The following is a 17,196-nucleotide window of genomic DNA, read 5'->3' as shown; positions in this document are numbered from 1 at the left end:
GTGAAAACAGACCTCCTCCAAATTTTTTTCATGCTGCAAGATGGAAACTCTACCTATTAACCATCTCCCCTTTTCTCCTCTCCCCTAGTCCCTGGTAACTACCATTCTCTTTTTCTGTGTTGACTACTCTAGATACTTTATATCATGGATTTGTTATTTTCATTTAAGAAAGGGTTATTATAAATATCTATATAAATCATCTAGGTATTTTTCACAGCTTGCTTTTACATTTTATTCTTGTGGCATTCTTCTGGTGATCTTGGCAATTATGGCTGAAAAACTAGTTTCTTGCAGTCTCAAGTTTAGAAGCTAATTTGAAAACTCAGAACAGGAGTTCCCATCATGGTTCAGTTGGTTAACGAACCCAACTAGTATCCATGAGAACTCGGGTTCAATCCCTGACCTCTGAGGTCAGGGATTGGTAAGCTGTGGTGTAGGTTGCAGATGAGGCTCAGATCCAGCATTGCTGTGGCTGTGGTATAGGCTGGCTACAGCTCCAATGTGACCGTGACCCCTAGCCTGGGAACTTCCATATGCCATGGAAAAAAAAAAAGAAAACTCAGAACAACTCTCTGATACACCAATTTTGTGAAGATCTATGACAGATTATCCACCACTCCCGTGGTTGACCAGAATGAGTTACACTCAGTGGACTAGACAAGGGTCCCACATACAGTTTGCTCAGAGGCTTCTCCAACATTGTCATATTCAAGGATGGCTTTGTACAGGGTGTTAAGCAGGTGAGATGCCCGAACAACATTTCGAGTGTCAGGTGGAACTTCTGCTACTCCAGTACTAAACACTTTGTGCAGAACCTTGAGCTGAGCCAGTCGAGGTGACAACTTGTCCACCACAATTGCAAGAGTTACTGTAGTATCTGCAAATACCCAGAAATCAAACTCATTAGCAAGGAAATATATCTGCAGTCAAAACGTGATATAAATGCTAAGACACTTGTGGAAAAGCACAGCAAACTGGAGGATGGTGAGTTTTAATCTCATATAAATTTTCCTAAAAAAAAAAAAAACTCACTAAAGAAGGAAAAGACAACTTAGAAAAATAATAAATGAAGGAACTGACATTTCATGGAAAAGGAAATTCAAGTGCTTCTTAAACCCAGAGAAAGACACTCAACCTCACTTATGAAAAAAGGATGCAAAATAAAAACTACACTGGGCAAACAAAAACAGACTACAGTGGGTTCCATTTTAGTGAGGGGAAGCTGGGAAGGGTGCCGACAAAAGGCAGCAAGAACAAGTTCCCTCATCAGGATGGCATAGCTCCGAACCTAAATATGGAGGTGGTTATACAAACCTACACATGTGATAAAATGTCAAAGAACCTCCCTGCAAAAAGCCAAGTACCTGCAAAACGGGTAAAACCCATGTCAGGTTTGCAGACACGTTAATGTATTGTGCCAATGTCGATTTCTTAGTTTTGCTAACATACTATAATTATGTAAGATGTTAACACTAGAGGAAGTTGGGTGATGGGGACGTGGGACCTCAGTGTACTATATTTTTTGCAGTAGTTATAAATATAAAGGTTACAGTGATCACCTTTACTGGGTCACCACCATTTTCACCTATCATATTGGAGAAAACTCAAGTTTCAAAACACACCGTTGGCAAGACTGTGAACAAATGGGTACTCATATATAATCCTGGCAAGAGTGTAAAGTTATTTATCTGTATCTCCGTGGAGAACAATGTGGCAATATCTATTGAAATTGCCTATGCCCTCACATAACCTTTGACTTAGCAATTCCACTCTGAAGAATCTTTGCTATAGGTACCGTGTTTTCTGAACATGTGTACAATTACTTACACATAAGTGGTTATCACTGAAGCACTGCTGGCAACAATAAAAGATCAGAAACAGCCTAAATGGCCATCAAAAGGTGACTGGTCTATGATTCATCCATACAACAAAAGGCTCAATTTGTAAAAAAGAACGAGGAGGCTCTTTATATATTTGCATGGTATAATCCTCAAAGTTTAAATTAAGAAACACTTTGGGGGAGTTCCTGTCATGGCTCAGTGGTTAATGAATCCGACTAGGAACCATGAGGTTGCGGGTTCGGTCCCTGCCCTTGCTCAGTGGGTTAACGATCCGGCGTTGCCGTGAGCTGTGGTGTAGGTTGCAGACGCGGCTCGGATCCCCCGTTGCTGTGGCTCTGGCGTAGGCCGGTGGCTATAGCTCCAATTGGACCCCTAGCCTGGGAACCTCCATACGCCAAGGGAGTGGCCCAAGAAATAGCAAAAAAAAAGACAAAAAAAAAAAGAAACACTTTGAAGAGACCAGTTAATAGATTACTACATATGTGTAAATGAATATGCTTTGCTTTACATAGGTCCAAATTATTTCTGGAAGGATGCCTAAGAAACTGATCACTTGGTTGCCTCTGGGCTTGGGCACTGGCACAGAAAGAATTTTTCAGTATAAATCTTTCTATACTGTTTGGATTTTGAGAAATGAATGGCTTAAAAATGATTTTTAATAAAATGGCTTAAAATAATTTTTAAAAATGAGTGTATTCAGGGAGTTCCCCTTGTGGCTCAGCAGTAATGAACCCGGCTAGTATCCTTGAGGATGCAGGTTCAATTCTTGGCCTCACTTAGTGGGTTAAGGATTCAGCGTTGCCATTAGCTGTAATACAGGTTACAGATGTGCCTCAGATGCCACGTTGCCATGGCTGTGGCGTGTGCTAGCAGCTGCAGCTCCAATTTGACTCCTAGCTGGGGAACCCGACATGCCATAGGTATGCACCCCCACCCTCCCAAAACGAGTGTATTCAGGAGAATTACTTATTTGCCATGTAATTTTCAAATCTTATATCAATTGTTAACCTAAACAGCATTCCAATGTGTCTTATGAATAAAAAGGAAGAATATTTAAATACCATTATTGATGATGCACTTCTCAATTTCTGAAAGTTCCTCTTTGAAACTAATGAAATATTTGTACAGGGCCCACATGAAAGCCTGGTATGTTCTAAAGGGTGCGTCAGTCGACTTCTTGGGAACAGAACCATTTCCAGGTAACGTGCTTTCAGAGCTATGCCCCATGACTTCATCAATGAACTCCTGGAGTCGAAACACAACTTGGCCATATGCAGCTATTTGTTCTAGTACTGATCGTAAACAGCTCTACAACAGAAGCAAACCACAATGGTTTAAAGTCAGTCCTCTGCAGGCATTGTTATTCGTATCCCCCTCAGTGTAAAATATTTCTTCTATGATCGTTTCATTTATTTATTTAATTTTTGTCTTTTTGCCTTTTCTAGGGCCGCTTCTGAGGCATATGGAGGTTCCCAGGCTAGGGGTCTAACTGGAGCTGTAGCCGCTGGCCTATGCCACAGCCACAGCAACTCGGGATCCAAGCCATGTCTGCGACCTACACTATAGCTCATGGCAATGCTGGATCCTTAACCCACTGAGCAAGGCCAGGGATCGAACCGGCAACCTCATGGTTCCTATGATCATTTTAAACAGTATGCTTAGTAACAGATAAAGTTATAAAACAAATATTCAGTTTCATATTCAAAGGAAATAGTATAAGCATTAATTTTTATAAAATATAATATTTTGGCTTATATTTTTTCTAAAAACAGGAGTTCTGGTCATGGCTCAGTGGTAACGAACTAGACCAATATCCATGAGGATGCGGGTACAACCCCTGGCCCTGCTCAGTGTGAGCTGTGGGAGAGTTTGCATGGCTCAGATCTGGTGTTGCTGTGGCTGTGGCTATGGCCGGCAGCTGCAGCTCCGATTCCTCCCCTAGCCTGGGAACCTCCATATGCCAAAGGAGCAGCCCTAAAAAGCAAAACAAAAAACAAACAAAAACAAAAAAACAGAATCAAAACCAAAAAACCCCCCATATACATATAAGGTAAACATATAATACCATAGGCAGAAAAACTATAGTAGCTCTCCCAATACAGAATGACAAAAAAAAAAAAAATCAGAAAACATAAAACAAAACTAAGTATGAACATCCCAAACAATTCTCTAAATACTGTAAAGATACAAACTTAATTTTGTCTTATGGATTTTAAATATATTTAGCAGTTAATTTTAATACTGCAAAATGTTCTAAAGTTACAATTTTAATTACAATATTTAATTTTATTTAATTACAATAAATGCAAATAACTTACATGTGTCAAGTGAGTTACCATAACATTGTTTCTCACAGCTACCTTTCCATCTATCAACTGAAATATAAACAGCTTTTTTACCCCTGAAAGTAACCTGAAATGAAATAAAAAAAAGACGAATGAAATTTAAGTCTTGAAAAATGTTCATTACACTAATGCCTAAGAAATTTTCATAAAAAGAAGGGACGGGTGAGGGATGGCACAGGTCAGATAATTAGAAAATAGAAAATATCAATCTTTTTTATCTAATTATTTTAAGACTCAAGATAGTTCAATATCATCTTTTAAAAAGTCTAAAGTGGAGTTCCCGTCGTGGCACAGTGGTTAACAAATCTGACTAGGAACCATGAGGTTGCGGGTTTGATCCCTGCCCTTGCTCAATGGGTTAAGGATCCGGCGTTGCAGTGAGCTGTGGTGTAGGTGGCAGATGCGGCTCGGATCCCAGGTTGCTGTGGCTCTGGCGTAGGCCAGTGGCTGCAGCTCCAGTTAGACCCCTAGCCTGGAAACCTCCATATGCCTCAGAAGCAGACCTAGAAAAGGCAAAAAGACAAAAAAAAATTAAAAAATAAAAAATAAAAAGTCTAAAGCACGGAGATCCCACTGAGACACAGTGGGTTAAGAATCTAGCTGCTGGAGTTCCCGTCGTGGAGAAGTGGTTAACGAATCCGACTGGGAACCATGAGGTTTCGGGTTCGGTCCCTGCCCTTGCTCAGTGGGTTGACGATCCGGCGTTGCCATGAGCTGTGGTGTAGGTTGCAGACACGGCTCGGATCCCGCGTTGCTGTGGCTCTGGCGTAGGCCGGTGGCTACAGCTCCAATTGGACCCCTAGCCTGGGAACCTCCATACGCCGAGGGAGCGGCCCAAGAAAGAGCAAAAAGATAAAAAAAAAAAAGAATCTAACTGCTGCAGTTTGGGTCACTGTGGAGGCACAGGTTCATTCCCCAGCCTGGTGCAGTGGGTTAAAGGATCCGGTGTTGCCACAGCTGCATGCCACAGCTGCGGCTCAGATTCAATCCTTGGCCCTGGCACTTCTATATGCCATGGGTGCAGCCATAAAATTGAAAAAAATAAAATAAAATAAAGTCCAAAACAGTATTGTCAAAGCATTTCCTCACACATGTGATGGTCCAAACAGATCTTTCCATTTTTAGGAATGTAAATACTTTATTTTATGGCAGAGAGAACCAGACCCTGGAAATCTCAGTAGTAATAGCACTACATGTTATATCTCTCATTTCCATTTTTGAGTACAATTTAAATTCCTACTTTCCTGGTTTCTAGGTAGGGGCACAGGTAACTCTCACTGAGAGGCTCTGCCTAAAAAGGAGTAAGCAGCACACGAGACACCTCAATTTGAAGTCATACAGTCTAATCTTAGTTAAATCAAGTAAGAAGTAAGTTAAAAAAGAAGTTAATATATCAAAATCTCCATGGTCAAATCTGAAGTTTAGGCTTCCTGAGTCCCCTAATTTAAGTTTACATGCCCACAGGGAAGTGTTTTGGGTTCCTACCTAATAGCCTGCCTCTATTTGCATATGAAAAATCTTTGAACACTTTTCTTTAAAAAAACAAAATTCTGCTTTTCACTAATAGTCTTTATGAATTAGGTTAACAGTTCTTACCATAGGGTTTCCCGAATAACCTGTGTTTCCGTAACAGAAACTCTGTCATCTGGAACATATAAGGGGTCACTGCTGTACAAGTGTTGATCCCTATTACATGACAAACACCAAATGTCAATGAAAAGATTTCTCATTAAGTAAAATTACAAGTCTCAAAAAATATATGTAATTTAGTGATGACTTAACCAGTAATCAATAAGCAAAGAAGTAAAACAGGTTTTAAATGTTCTCCCATATTCATTTTCACAAGTAAACTAAAATACTCTCAGGAGGCTCCTTAAATGCAATATTAATTGTTATGTTTATTGCTGACTTAGCAAATGCTTAAAATTATGTATTGTTTTAGAAAAACAATAATTATTTTTTCAGTAAGTGTGCTAAAACAGAAATCAAACAGATGGCCTAACATATACCAATTCATTTAAAAGAAAAAATCAAAAGACAGACTATAGTTAAATAATAACCTCATTTAAAAATAATAATTAAAATAATTTAAAACGGGAGTTCCCGTCGTGGCGCAGTGGTTAACTAATCCTACTAGGAACCATGAGGTTGCAGGTTCGATCCCTGCCCTTGCTCAGTGGGTTAACGATCCGGCGTTGCCGTGAGCTGTGGTGTAGGTTGCAGACGCAGCTCGGATCCTGTGTTGCTGTGGCTCTGGCGTAGGCTGGCAGCTACAGCTCCGATTCGACCCCTAGCCTGGGAACCTCCACATGCCGCGGGAGCAGCCCAAGAAATGACAAAAAGACAAAAAATAAAAATAAAAATAATAATAATAATTCAAAACAGTTCAATTGGAATTGTTAAAAATTTCAAGTACTTGATTTAAGTCACAAATCAAAACAAAATATTAAAACATTAAAGTTTTGGAGTTCCTGCTGTGGCACAACGGGATCAGTGGTGTCTCTGGCATGCTGGGACGCAGGTTCAATCTCCAGCCAAACACAGTGGGTTAAAGGATTCCAGTGTTGCCACAGCTGTGGCATGAGTGGCAACTGCAGCTCAGATCTGATCCCTGGCCCAGGAACTCCATATGCCATGAGACAGCCAAAAAAGAGAAGAAGAAGAAAAACAACAACATTAAAGTCTCTTCCATCAACATATGAAAAGAAAACTTTAGCTACTTACCAGATGGCAGCTAGATTGGAGTGCAAATGTAAACTATGAGGAAACTTTGAGGACCTAGTGGTCCAGTACTGACGGACCACGTGTTGTTCTAGCCAGCTTCGGGCATCCGGCTCATCTACTGGAATGAAATTTAGTTATGTTTAACTCATGAGAGCTAACAAAAGAAACACTTGATCAACTCTGCTACAATATGTGGACTTATGACTCCATCTGAATATTCAACTGAAAAAGGCTCTTTAAAATAACAGCTGACAGGGAGTTCCCACTGTGGCTCAGTGGTTAATGAATCTGACTAAGAACCATGAGGTTGCGGGTTCGACCCCTGGCCTTGCTCAGTGGGTTAAGGATCCAGCGTTGCCGTGAGCTGTGGTGTAGGTGGCAGACGTGGCTCGGATCCTCAGTTGCTGTGGCTCTGGCATAGGCCGGCGGCTACGGGCTCTGATTCGACCCCTAGCCTGGGAACCTCCATATGCCGCTGGAGCAGCCCAAGAAATAGCAACAACAACAACAACAATAACAACAACAACAACAACAACAAAAAGACCAAAAAAAAAAATAATAACCCCGTGAATAAGAAGACACAAACAATGTATTTGAACAGTTCAATAATCATGAAAAAAAATGAAATGGTACCCAAAGATATTCTCATGCATATTCAAAGTCTCAGGACTAGTACTAAACCTTGAAGGATTAGATTTTTTTTTTCTTTTTTGGCTGCCCCCAAGGCATATGCAAGTTCCCAGGCCAGGGATGGAATCTCAGCCAGAGCTGGGACCTATGCCATAGCTGCAGCAAAGCCAGATCCTAACGCATTGTGCTGAGCTGGGGATTGAACCAGCACCTCCAGAGACAAGCAGGATCATTAATCTATTGTGTCACAACAGGAATTACAGGATTAGATATTTTATACAGATTATTACAGAAAACAAAAAAGGGAAAACTGCTTAACATTCTGAAGCTAATATAACCTTGCTTATAAAACCAGATAAAGATATGATAAGTAATTCTGAGTTCCCGTTGTGGCTCAGCAGTAATGAACCCAACTAGTATCCATGAAGACTCGAGTTCAATCCCTGGCATCACTCAGTGGATTAAGGATCTGGTGTTACTGTGAGCTTCAGTGTAGGTCGAAGATGTGGCTTGGATCCCACATTGCTGTGGCTGTATTGTAGGCCAGCAGCTAAAGCTCCAATTTGACGCCGAGCCTGGGAACCTCCATATGCCTCGGAAGCAGCCCTAGAAAAGGCAAAAAGACAAAACAAAAAAAGAAACAAAAAACAAAAACAAAAACAAAAAAACAAAACAAAACCCAATGGGATCAACAATTATAATCAGTATGAGCGCTCAGCAAGAATGCTGGATATAAGAACATTTTACAAAAACCAAGTGTCCCCCTACACCAACAATAAAGGAAACAAAAAAAGGCATCATTCACAATAAGAATTATTAACATATGTAGAAGTTAGCAAATACTTAAGATCTTTACAAAGAAAATTTCCTATCTTGTAAGACTTAAAAAAATTACAGGGTAGATATTTTCACAGTAAAGACATCGAATCTCCTCAAGCTAAATCTATAAATTCAATGCCATCCCAATAAAAAATCCAGCTGGACTTTTTTTTTTTTTTGGCTGCTTCCACAGCATGCGGGAGTTCTTGGGTCAGCAAGAGAATTCAGGCCACAGCAGTAAAACTGGATCCTTAACCCACTGAGTCACCAAGGAACTCCCTCCAGTTGGATTTTTAAAAAGGAACTGATACTGCTCCTAAAATACCTATAGAAGAATTACAGTCCACAAATAGCCAAGCCAATTTTTTTTTGCTTTGCTTTTTAGGGCCATATCCGAGGCATATGGAGGTTCCCCGGAGCTGATCAGAGCTGTTGCTGCTGGCCTACACTGCACCTGCAACCTATACCACAGCTCATGACAATGCCAGATCCTTAACCCACTGAGCAAGGCCAGGGATCGAACCTGCAACCTCATTGTTCCTAGTCGGATTCGTTCCTGTTGCACCACAATGGGAACTCCAGCCAAGCCAATTTTAAAAAAAGAATAAAGGAGATGAGGGGGAAACTTACCTTCTATGTGTTGGAATGTATTATAAAGCCATATAAATTAAAAGTCTGTTCCTTGGCAACTCACGCACAAGGAAGAGAATTCAATGTTCAGAAATAAATAAGTGTATCACTATATAATAATATTAGAACCACAAAGCAATGTGGGAAGAATGGACTGTTCACTAGATAATACTGGGAAATCTGCTCATGACATGGGAGAAAAAGAAGCTGGGCCATTTAACCACCCTTCATACATAGAAGAGGATCTGGTGGTCACTAAACACAAGCTATAAAAAAGCAAACATAAGGAAAATACTGGTGAATATTTTTGAAGAGAAAAATATCAAGGCCCAAAATTCTAACCAATATCATGAAAAATTCAGAGTTGAATACAATAAAATATTTTTAAAAATAACAGATTCTGTCTGAAGGATGCTATGAAAAATGTTAACAGGAAACTAACTAGAGGAAGATAACTGCAATGTCTAAAACTTGTTATACAAAGAACTCTGAGTGGTGGGGATGGACAAGAAGGACATGAAACTCCAAAGAAAAACAAGCAAAGGTTGTCACTCGATACATGATGGAAGGCACAAGACTGAAGGCCATAAGGGATCCCAAATATTTATCCTAAGTAGCTGACACGTGCAAATGAAAACAACAGCAGACTGAACCAGAGGGGGACCTAATCAAATGGGGATGAGATCTGGGCCAGGTCGATATGGGAAAGGGGGTGAGGGTGGGCCTGACCATAAGAAAGGCAATAATAGAAATGTGGTGCTGCAAACTGCAGCATCCCATGAAGCTGTTAGGAGCAACAAAACGATGTTCATAGAGTGACATGGACAGATTTAAAACAGAATTGAATGAAAAGAGGAACAGAATACAGTTCACACATAGCATAATATCAGTATTTAATTTAAAACACAATATACCAGGAGTTTCCATTGTGGTACAGCAGGAACAATCCAATTAGTATCCATGAGGAGGCAGATTTGACCCCTGGCCTTGTTCAGTGGGTTAAGGATCTGGCATTGCCATGAGCTATGGTGTAGGTCACAGATGTAGCTCAGACCTGGTGTTGATGTGGCTGTGGTATAGGCCAGCAGCTACGGCTCTGATTCAATCCCTGGCCTGGGAACTTCCATGTGCTGCTGGTGTGGCTCTAAAAAAAAAAAGCAAAAAAAAAAAAAAAACCCCAAAAAAACCCCCAAAACAACAGAATATACCAACCAACACAATATACTTTACAAAAACTCAACATATGGGAGATGAGATATCAAATACACTAGAACAAGATCCTGTCACTGGGCTGGCAGAGAAAGGGAAAGGGGAGTGAAAAATCAGAAACAGCAGAAGAGAAGAAATAAATTAAACCAAAAGACCCTGCAAGGACTGCTACTGCTGTGCTCTGAGCTAATTAGTCCACAATCTGCTCTAAGGGTCCAATTCAAAAGTTAAAGAGAAAAGAAACCAGAGAATCCTTAGCATACTAAATCAGCTTTAACTGCTTTATGCTCATTTGTCAAGGTTCAGGTACAGTGAACAGGGCCAGGTCACAGACCTCAGCTTCTGGAGTTAGCTGCACAGCTGTGACCATGGGAAAACCACTGTAACCAGGCCTTTATTTACCTTCCACATGAGAACTATAGGAGTAGATATTCTAATGTCCAAGGTTGTTCCCAGCTCTTTCTAGAGTCTACCAATTCATATTTTTTTCAATAAAAATTGAAAAAGCCAGAGTTCTCGTTGTGGCTCAGCAGAAACAAATCGGACTAGGAACAATGAGGTTTCGGGTTCAATCCCTGGCTTTGCTCAGCAGGTTAAGGATCCGGCATTGTCTTGAGCTGTGGTGTAGGTCACAGACTCGGCTCGGATCTGGCTTTGCTGTGGCTGTGGTGTAGGCTGACGGCTATAGACCCCTAGCCTGGGAACTTCCATATGCCGTGGGTGAGGCCCTGGAAAGACAAAAGACCAAAAAAAAAAAAAAAAAAAAACCAAAAACCGAAAAAGCAGACATTCAGATTTAAAATTAAATTGTATAGATTAGGAGTTCCCGTAGTGGCTCAGCGGTTAACGAATCTGACTAGCACCTGTGAGGACACAGGTTCAATCCCTGGCCTTGCTCAGTGGGTTAAGGATTCGGCATTGCCGTGAGCTATGGTGTAGGTCACAGACATGGTTCAGACCCTGTGTTGCTGTGGCTGTGGTGTAGGCCAGCAGCTACAGCTCTAATTCAACCCCTAGTCTGGGAACTGCCATATGCTTCGGGGGCGGCCCTAAAAAGCAAAAAGTCACATCAATAAAAATTACATTGTATAGATCAAATTAAATTTCATAAATCTTTTTTTCTTTTCATCTAGTCACTGACTTTAGCAAAGCCAATTCTTTGCTAATAAAAATAACCATTTAGGACTAACAAAGTTCTCAGAACTATTTAAAAAAGACCAAAACTGCATTGTAAATGCTTTGCAACATTACTTCTATAGAGCTACTTCTTAGGCACTAAAGAAGAAAGATTTACTAGTCATTTAACAAAAGGGTTTGTTTTATAAGGATGACAGAGCTTACCAACATCTTAAATCACATGGTACTGACTCTCAAAGCTTGCTTTCCTTCCAGAGAATTTTTCTATTAGAAAATGACGCAGGAGTTCCCGTCGTGGCGCAGTGGTTAACGAATCCGACTAGGAACCATGAGGTTGCGGGTTCGGTCCCTGCCCTTGCTCAGTGGGTTAACAATCCGGCGTTGCAGTGAGCTGTGGTATAGGTTGCAGACGCGGCTCGGATCCCCCGTTGCTGTGGCTCTGGCGTAGGCCGGAGGCTACAGCTCCGATTCAACCCCTAGCCTGGGAACCTCCATATGCCTCAGGAGCGGCCCTAGAAATGGCAAAAAAGACCAAAAAAAAAAAAAAAGAAAAAAGAAAATGATCCAAAGGAGTTCCTATGGTAGATCAGCAGGTTAGGGACACAATGTAGTCTCCGTAAGGATGCAGGTTTGATCCCTGGCCTCAGTGGGTTGGGGATCCAGTGTTTCCGCAAGCTGTGGCATAGGTAACAGATGTGGCTTGGATCCAGTGTTGACATGGTTGTGGTGTAGACCTCACCTAAAGCTCCAATTTGACCTCTATCCTGGGAACTTTCATATGCCACAGGTGCAGCCATAAAACAAAAAGAAAAAGAAAATGACAGCAGCATCCAAGAACAGAGTACCTTTCCAGCTGACTCGAGATGCTGGTTTTCTGTTTTGATCTAGTTCTTCTAATGGTGTCCTGTCCACCTGAATCCCAGAGTCCTCTCTGCTCAAGGGCTGTGGATCATCTTCGTCTTCACTTTCTTCAGACCAGTTCTGATTAAAAGAAGGAAATACAGGAGTTCCCACTGTGGCTCAGAGGTAAGGAACCTAACTAGTATCCATGAGGATGTGGGTTCGATCCCTGGCCTCGCTCAGTGGGTTAAGGATCCAGCATTACCGTGAACTGTGGTGTAGGTCACAGACATGGTTCAGATCTGGCATTGTTGTGGCTGTGGCATAGGCCAGCAACTGGAGCTCCAATTTGTCTCCTAACCTGGGAACTACCACATGCTGCAGGTGCAGTCCTAAAAAGAAAAAAAAAAAAGAAGGAAATACACCTTACCTCTAGAGCACCTAACAACTGGAGCCATTTAGATTAAAAGATTAAGAAAATTCCACAAGAAAAGCAAAAACTATACCAAATGAAACTTTTTCCTACATGACTTGAAAGTTAGTATTTATTACAGGACGGAATTAGTTTTGGTGGCAAAATCTCAAGATTTATAGCTCCTTAGGGGATACTTATATTCATTTTGTTCAACTTTCTAGTACCTACATTTTGGTGCAAAATCTTATTCATTCTTCCATAATAAACTATAATTTGGTACACATTGATCTGTTTTAGTTAAGTTGCTATAGGGCAAAAAGATCCATAAAAATCATCTGTATCACTTGGCATATATTTATATTTTTCATAGCAAAATGGCTGTCACTTACTGGTGTGTCTACGTTTGGGCCAAGGTCAATTTCTTCACCTTCCATCAAATATTTTCCCCAGTCAAAATCATCTTTCTTCTCTAAAATATAATAGAAGAATCTCATCAGCTTTATCAAAAACATGTAGGAAAAACTCTGAAATTATAGTAAAAAATCTAACAATGCACAAAATAAAATACACTTGGGAAATAAGAGATCAAAAATACTGAAACACTCCATAAACTGACATTCTATAACACAGTTAACATTTTTTCATCCTCAAAAATAATTTTTCTTGGAGTTCCCATCGTAGCTCATCAGAATCGAATCCGACTAGAAACCATGAGGTTGTAGGTTCAATCCCCGGCCTCCCTTAGTTGGTTAAGGATCCTGCATTGCCGTGAGCTATGGTGTGGGTCATAGGCTCAGCTCGGATCTCGTGCTGCTGTGGCTGTGGTGAAGGCCAGCAGCTACAGCTCTGATTCGAACCCTAGCCTGGAACCTCGATATGCCACAATGCTGCCCTAAAAAGGACAAAAAAAAAAAAAAAAAAAGGAGTTCCTGTTGTGGCGCAGTGGAAACGAATCCAACTAGGAACCATGAGGTTCTCGTTCCATCCCTGGCCTTCCTCAGTGTGTTAAGGATTCAGAGTTGCCATGAGCTGTGGTGTAGGTCACAGATGCAGCTGGGATCTGGCATTGCTGTGGCTGTGGTATAGGCTGGCAGCTACAGCTCCAATTCGAGCCCTAGCCTGGGAACCTCCATATGCCTTGGGTTCGGCCTTAAAAAGACAAAAAAAAAAAAAAAAAGAAAGAAATTTTCTCTTTCATAGAACTGAAAGTAGTTTAACTTACTAAGTCAGAATTTATATTGTAAATGAAATGAAAATCACAATTGCATTCAAGGCAACAGAAATATTTCAGTTTCAAGACTTTTTACAACTTTTTATTTAGTAACGTACCCACTTCTTTATTTCTTGGTGTTTCCACGTAATTGCTGTTTGAAGGAGAATCAGACAGACATAGAAGAAGTGACAGTATGGAATAATGGGCATCTGTCTTTAAAACAAGAAATGAAAAACATGATTCACAGAGGTTGGTAAGAGCTTTCTAAACTTGTTCAAGAAAAGATAACCTCATGACAGTTAGGTCCTCAGTTTTTCCCCCCGGTTTGAGAAAACATAAATCATACCTAAAAAAACCCCACAATCTCAATCTCTAAACTTGTTTTTATAGTTCAAACATGTACAGATAAGGAACCTGTCAAATAATGTATTACCTGAATCATATATAAGAATTGTTAGACAAACCTAAATTGAAGGACAAGCTACCAAATAATTAGCCTGCTCTCTTCAATAACGTCAAGGTCAACAAAAGAAAGGGTGGGGAGTTCCCTTTGTGGCTCAGTGGGTTAAGAACACGACTAGCATCCAAGAGGATGTGGGTTTAATCCCTGGCCTCACCCCAGGATCCAGCATTGTCGTGAGCGATAGTGTAGGTTGCAGATGTGGCTTCGATCCCGTGTTGCTGTGGCTGTGGCGTAGGGGATCCAATTCAACCTCTAGCCTAGGAACTTCCATATGCCGCAAGTGCGGCCCTAAAAAAAATTTAAAAATTTAAAAATTAAGGAGTTCCTGTTGTGGTGCAGTGGTTAACGAATCCGACTAGGAACCATGAGGTTGCGGGTTCAGTCCCTGCCCTTGCTCAGTGGGTTAACGATCTGGTGTTGTAGTGAGCTGTGGTGTAGATTGCAGACGCAGCTCGGATCCCCAGTTGCTGTGGCTCTGGCGTAGGCTTACAGCAACAGCTCCGATTAGACGCCTATCCTGGGAATCTCCATATGCCACGGGAGCAGCCCAAGAAACGGCAAAAAGACAAAAAATAAATAAATAAATAAATAATAAAAAGATACCAAATGTTGCTATGGTATGGGCTGGTAGCTGCATTCAACCCCTAGCCTGGGAACTTCCATATTCCACAGGGGCAGCCCTAAAAAAGCGAAATAAATAAATACTTTAAAATAAATTATAAAAACTGCCAAAAAATACAAGTACTCCAAATATGCTGAAAGTCATAAACTATGCATGGAAAGATGAGATGAATTAAATTCAAGGATGGTAAGGGCAATCTCATGCAAGCTTTCCCTTTCAAATGTTCTATAGTACTGTATATGGTATTTATAATTACAATGAAATAACTATTCAATAACTACTTGGGCAGTGATGACCATGTCTTGTTTATTCTGTATTCCTACCACCCAGTGATGTTAGGGACACAGCAGATACTCGGTAGACTTTCCTGGGCATGATAAGTCAATACATCACTAATAAGACCACATGCACCTGCCCTTCTGTGAATAATCTCTCCACTTGGAAATGCCTTAAATTCTCTTATTCCCCAGAGAAAGGTGGTCTAAAATGTAAATACCCGAAGAAAATAATTCTCAATACATAAATTATTTAGTAGTAGTAATTGCTAATGTCAATTGTTTACTTTGGAAGGACTCTGTACACCAGAAACAGGTGAATATAACCAGTGAAAGAGAACCACGCACAGTAAAAGACCTCCCTGCTTTGCCAGGGACCAGAACTGCTACCCTGCAGCCGTGTGGAGATGCCCCAAAGCAGCACATGGTCCTGCGAAGTGGACATGGTTGATGCTATTCCTCTACCCCTGCACTCCTTTATTTCACTAAAATCTAAGGGAGCTTGACACCTAGAGGACTCATTAATTGAAGTAATCACTGAACTAAAAATTAGCACTAATGGCCAAAACCTAATCTATCAATCAGCTAATATGATGCTTTCACCAAAGTCACTAAATGTATTGAAGAAAAAGAAGATGGGCGAGTTCCCATCATGGCTCAGTGGTTAACGAACCTGACTAGCATCCATGAGGACATGGGTTTGATCTCTGGCCTCACTCAGCGGGTTAAGGATCAGGCATTGCCATGAGCTGTGGTTTAAGTAGCAGGCACAGCTCAGATCCTGCGTTGATCTGGCTGTGGTGTAGGCCAGCGGCTATAGCTCTGTTTCTACCCCTAGCCTGGGAATCTCCATATGCCACAGGTACTGGGAATGAATGGAAAGAAAGAAAGAGAAAAGAAAGAAAGAAAAAAATTCTGTGAATCCTTCCAACATATCATTAAGCCTAAGGGACCCATGACTGAATATGGAAGTGCTCAGAACAGCACCTGGCATCTATATAGATAGTTATTACTGCCAAGTGCTGAGAAGTCATTTAAAAGTTTTAAGACAGCCAGACAGTGCTATTATTTGTGCCAGTCTCTGATCTCAATGTCCATAATAGGTTGGGGCTAAGATGATTAAATAAGAACATACTTCTTTCATCACAAGCCTGAGGCACACTGATTTGACGGCAACACAAGTCAACTTCTAGGAGAATCTGGTTCTCTTCAGTGGATAATACTACTAAAATAGAATGACTGTTAAATGTGAATAGAAACAGGCTGACGATAATCAGATTGGAAACAGTAAAATACAACCAAGATCTCACAATACAGCATACCTTTATTTCCTTTATACTTGGAAGAGATGCATTTAGAAATTCATCAGTTAATCTCTTCCAACTAGCAGCTTTGCTGAGATCAGAATGAATGATGAATTTTTCATAAATTCTAAAATGTTAAAAAAATCACCTGATTAATTATAAAGTTATACCAATAAAAAAGTCTATAAGAAAATATATTTGAGTATGCATACATATATATAAACTGACATACCCTTCTATCGTCTTTTCTACTTTATGACTGTTGACATCTAAGAAACGATGAAATCTGAAAGAGAAGATGTAATCCTTCCATCAATCTTGTCATATATAGCTAAGGAGACTAGTCCCACAGCCTTCTACATCACCCCAGACAACCTATACCCACCTATGGTTCCAGTGAATGCACCTCTTTCCCTGTATGACCTCCATCATTCATGCAACCACTGAATCTGAGAGACTGTTCAAGCACCCTTTCTACAGGACACAGGTTGTCCTGAGCTCCCCAACTCCGTCCTCTGGCTCCTTTGTCTTCCTATAATGCCCTGTGTCTAAGTCCAGCATAGCACACTCTATCACAGGGATTCTTTATCTTTTTATGCCATGACGAAGGCTAGTAAATTCTAGAGATCCCTTCTCAAGACAATGCTTTTAAATCATAAAATGAAATACAAAGGAAACTGGGCATACTGAAATACTGTGGTGAAACATTTTTTAAAGTTTGTGATATAG

General features: G+C 40.6%; 1 protein-coding gene across 2 annotated transcripts in view; it reads right to left on the bottom strand.

Annotated features, from left to right (window-relative positions):
- TUBGCP5 (tubulin gamma complex associated protein 5) overlaps nt 1-17,196 on the bottom strand; it is a 44,554-nt gene that overhangs the window by 24,974 nt on the left and 2,384 nt on the right. Inside the window, exons 2-11 of one of the 2 annotated variants that reach the window (XM_047772200.1) lie at nt 16,700-16,753; nt 16,486-16,594; nt 13,920-14,016; nt 12,980-13,059; nt 12,181-12,316; nt 6,911-7,028; nt 5,783-5,872; nt 4,160-4,253; nt 2,903-3,149; nt 675-877 (exon numbers count right to left, since the gene is read on the bottom strand). In XM_047772200.1, the coding sequence (XP_047628156.1) occupies nt 675-877; nt 2,903-3,149; nt 4,160-4,253; nt 5,783-5,872; nt 6,911-7,028; nt 12,181-12,316; nt 12,980-13,059; nt 13,920-14,016; nt 16,486-16,594; nt 16,700-16,753 (1,228 nt within the window). The remainder of the gene's footprint in view (nt 1-674; nt 878-2,902; nt 3,150-4,159; nt 4,254-5,782; nt 5,873-6,910; nt 7,029-12,180; nt 12,317-12,979; nt 13,060-13,919; nt 14,017-16,485; nt 16,595-16,699; nt 16,754-17,196) is intronic. The other variant, XM_047772201.1, reaches the window with a different exon arrangement.

The sequence above is a fragment of the Phacochoerus africanus genome, chromosome 3, assembly GCF_016906955.1.
Source record: "Phacochoerus africanus isolate WHEZ1 chromosome 3, ROS_Pafr_v1, whole genome shotgun sequence".
Lineage (NCBI taxonomy): Eukaryota > Metazoa > Chordata > Mammalia > Artiodactyla > Suidae > Phacochoerus > Phacochoerus africanus.
This window is presented reverse-complemented; position numbering and strand designations above follow the sequence as displayed.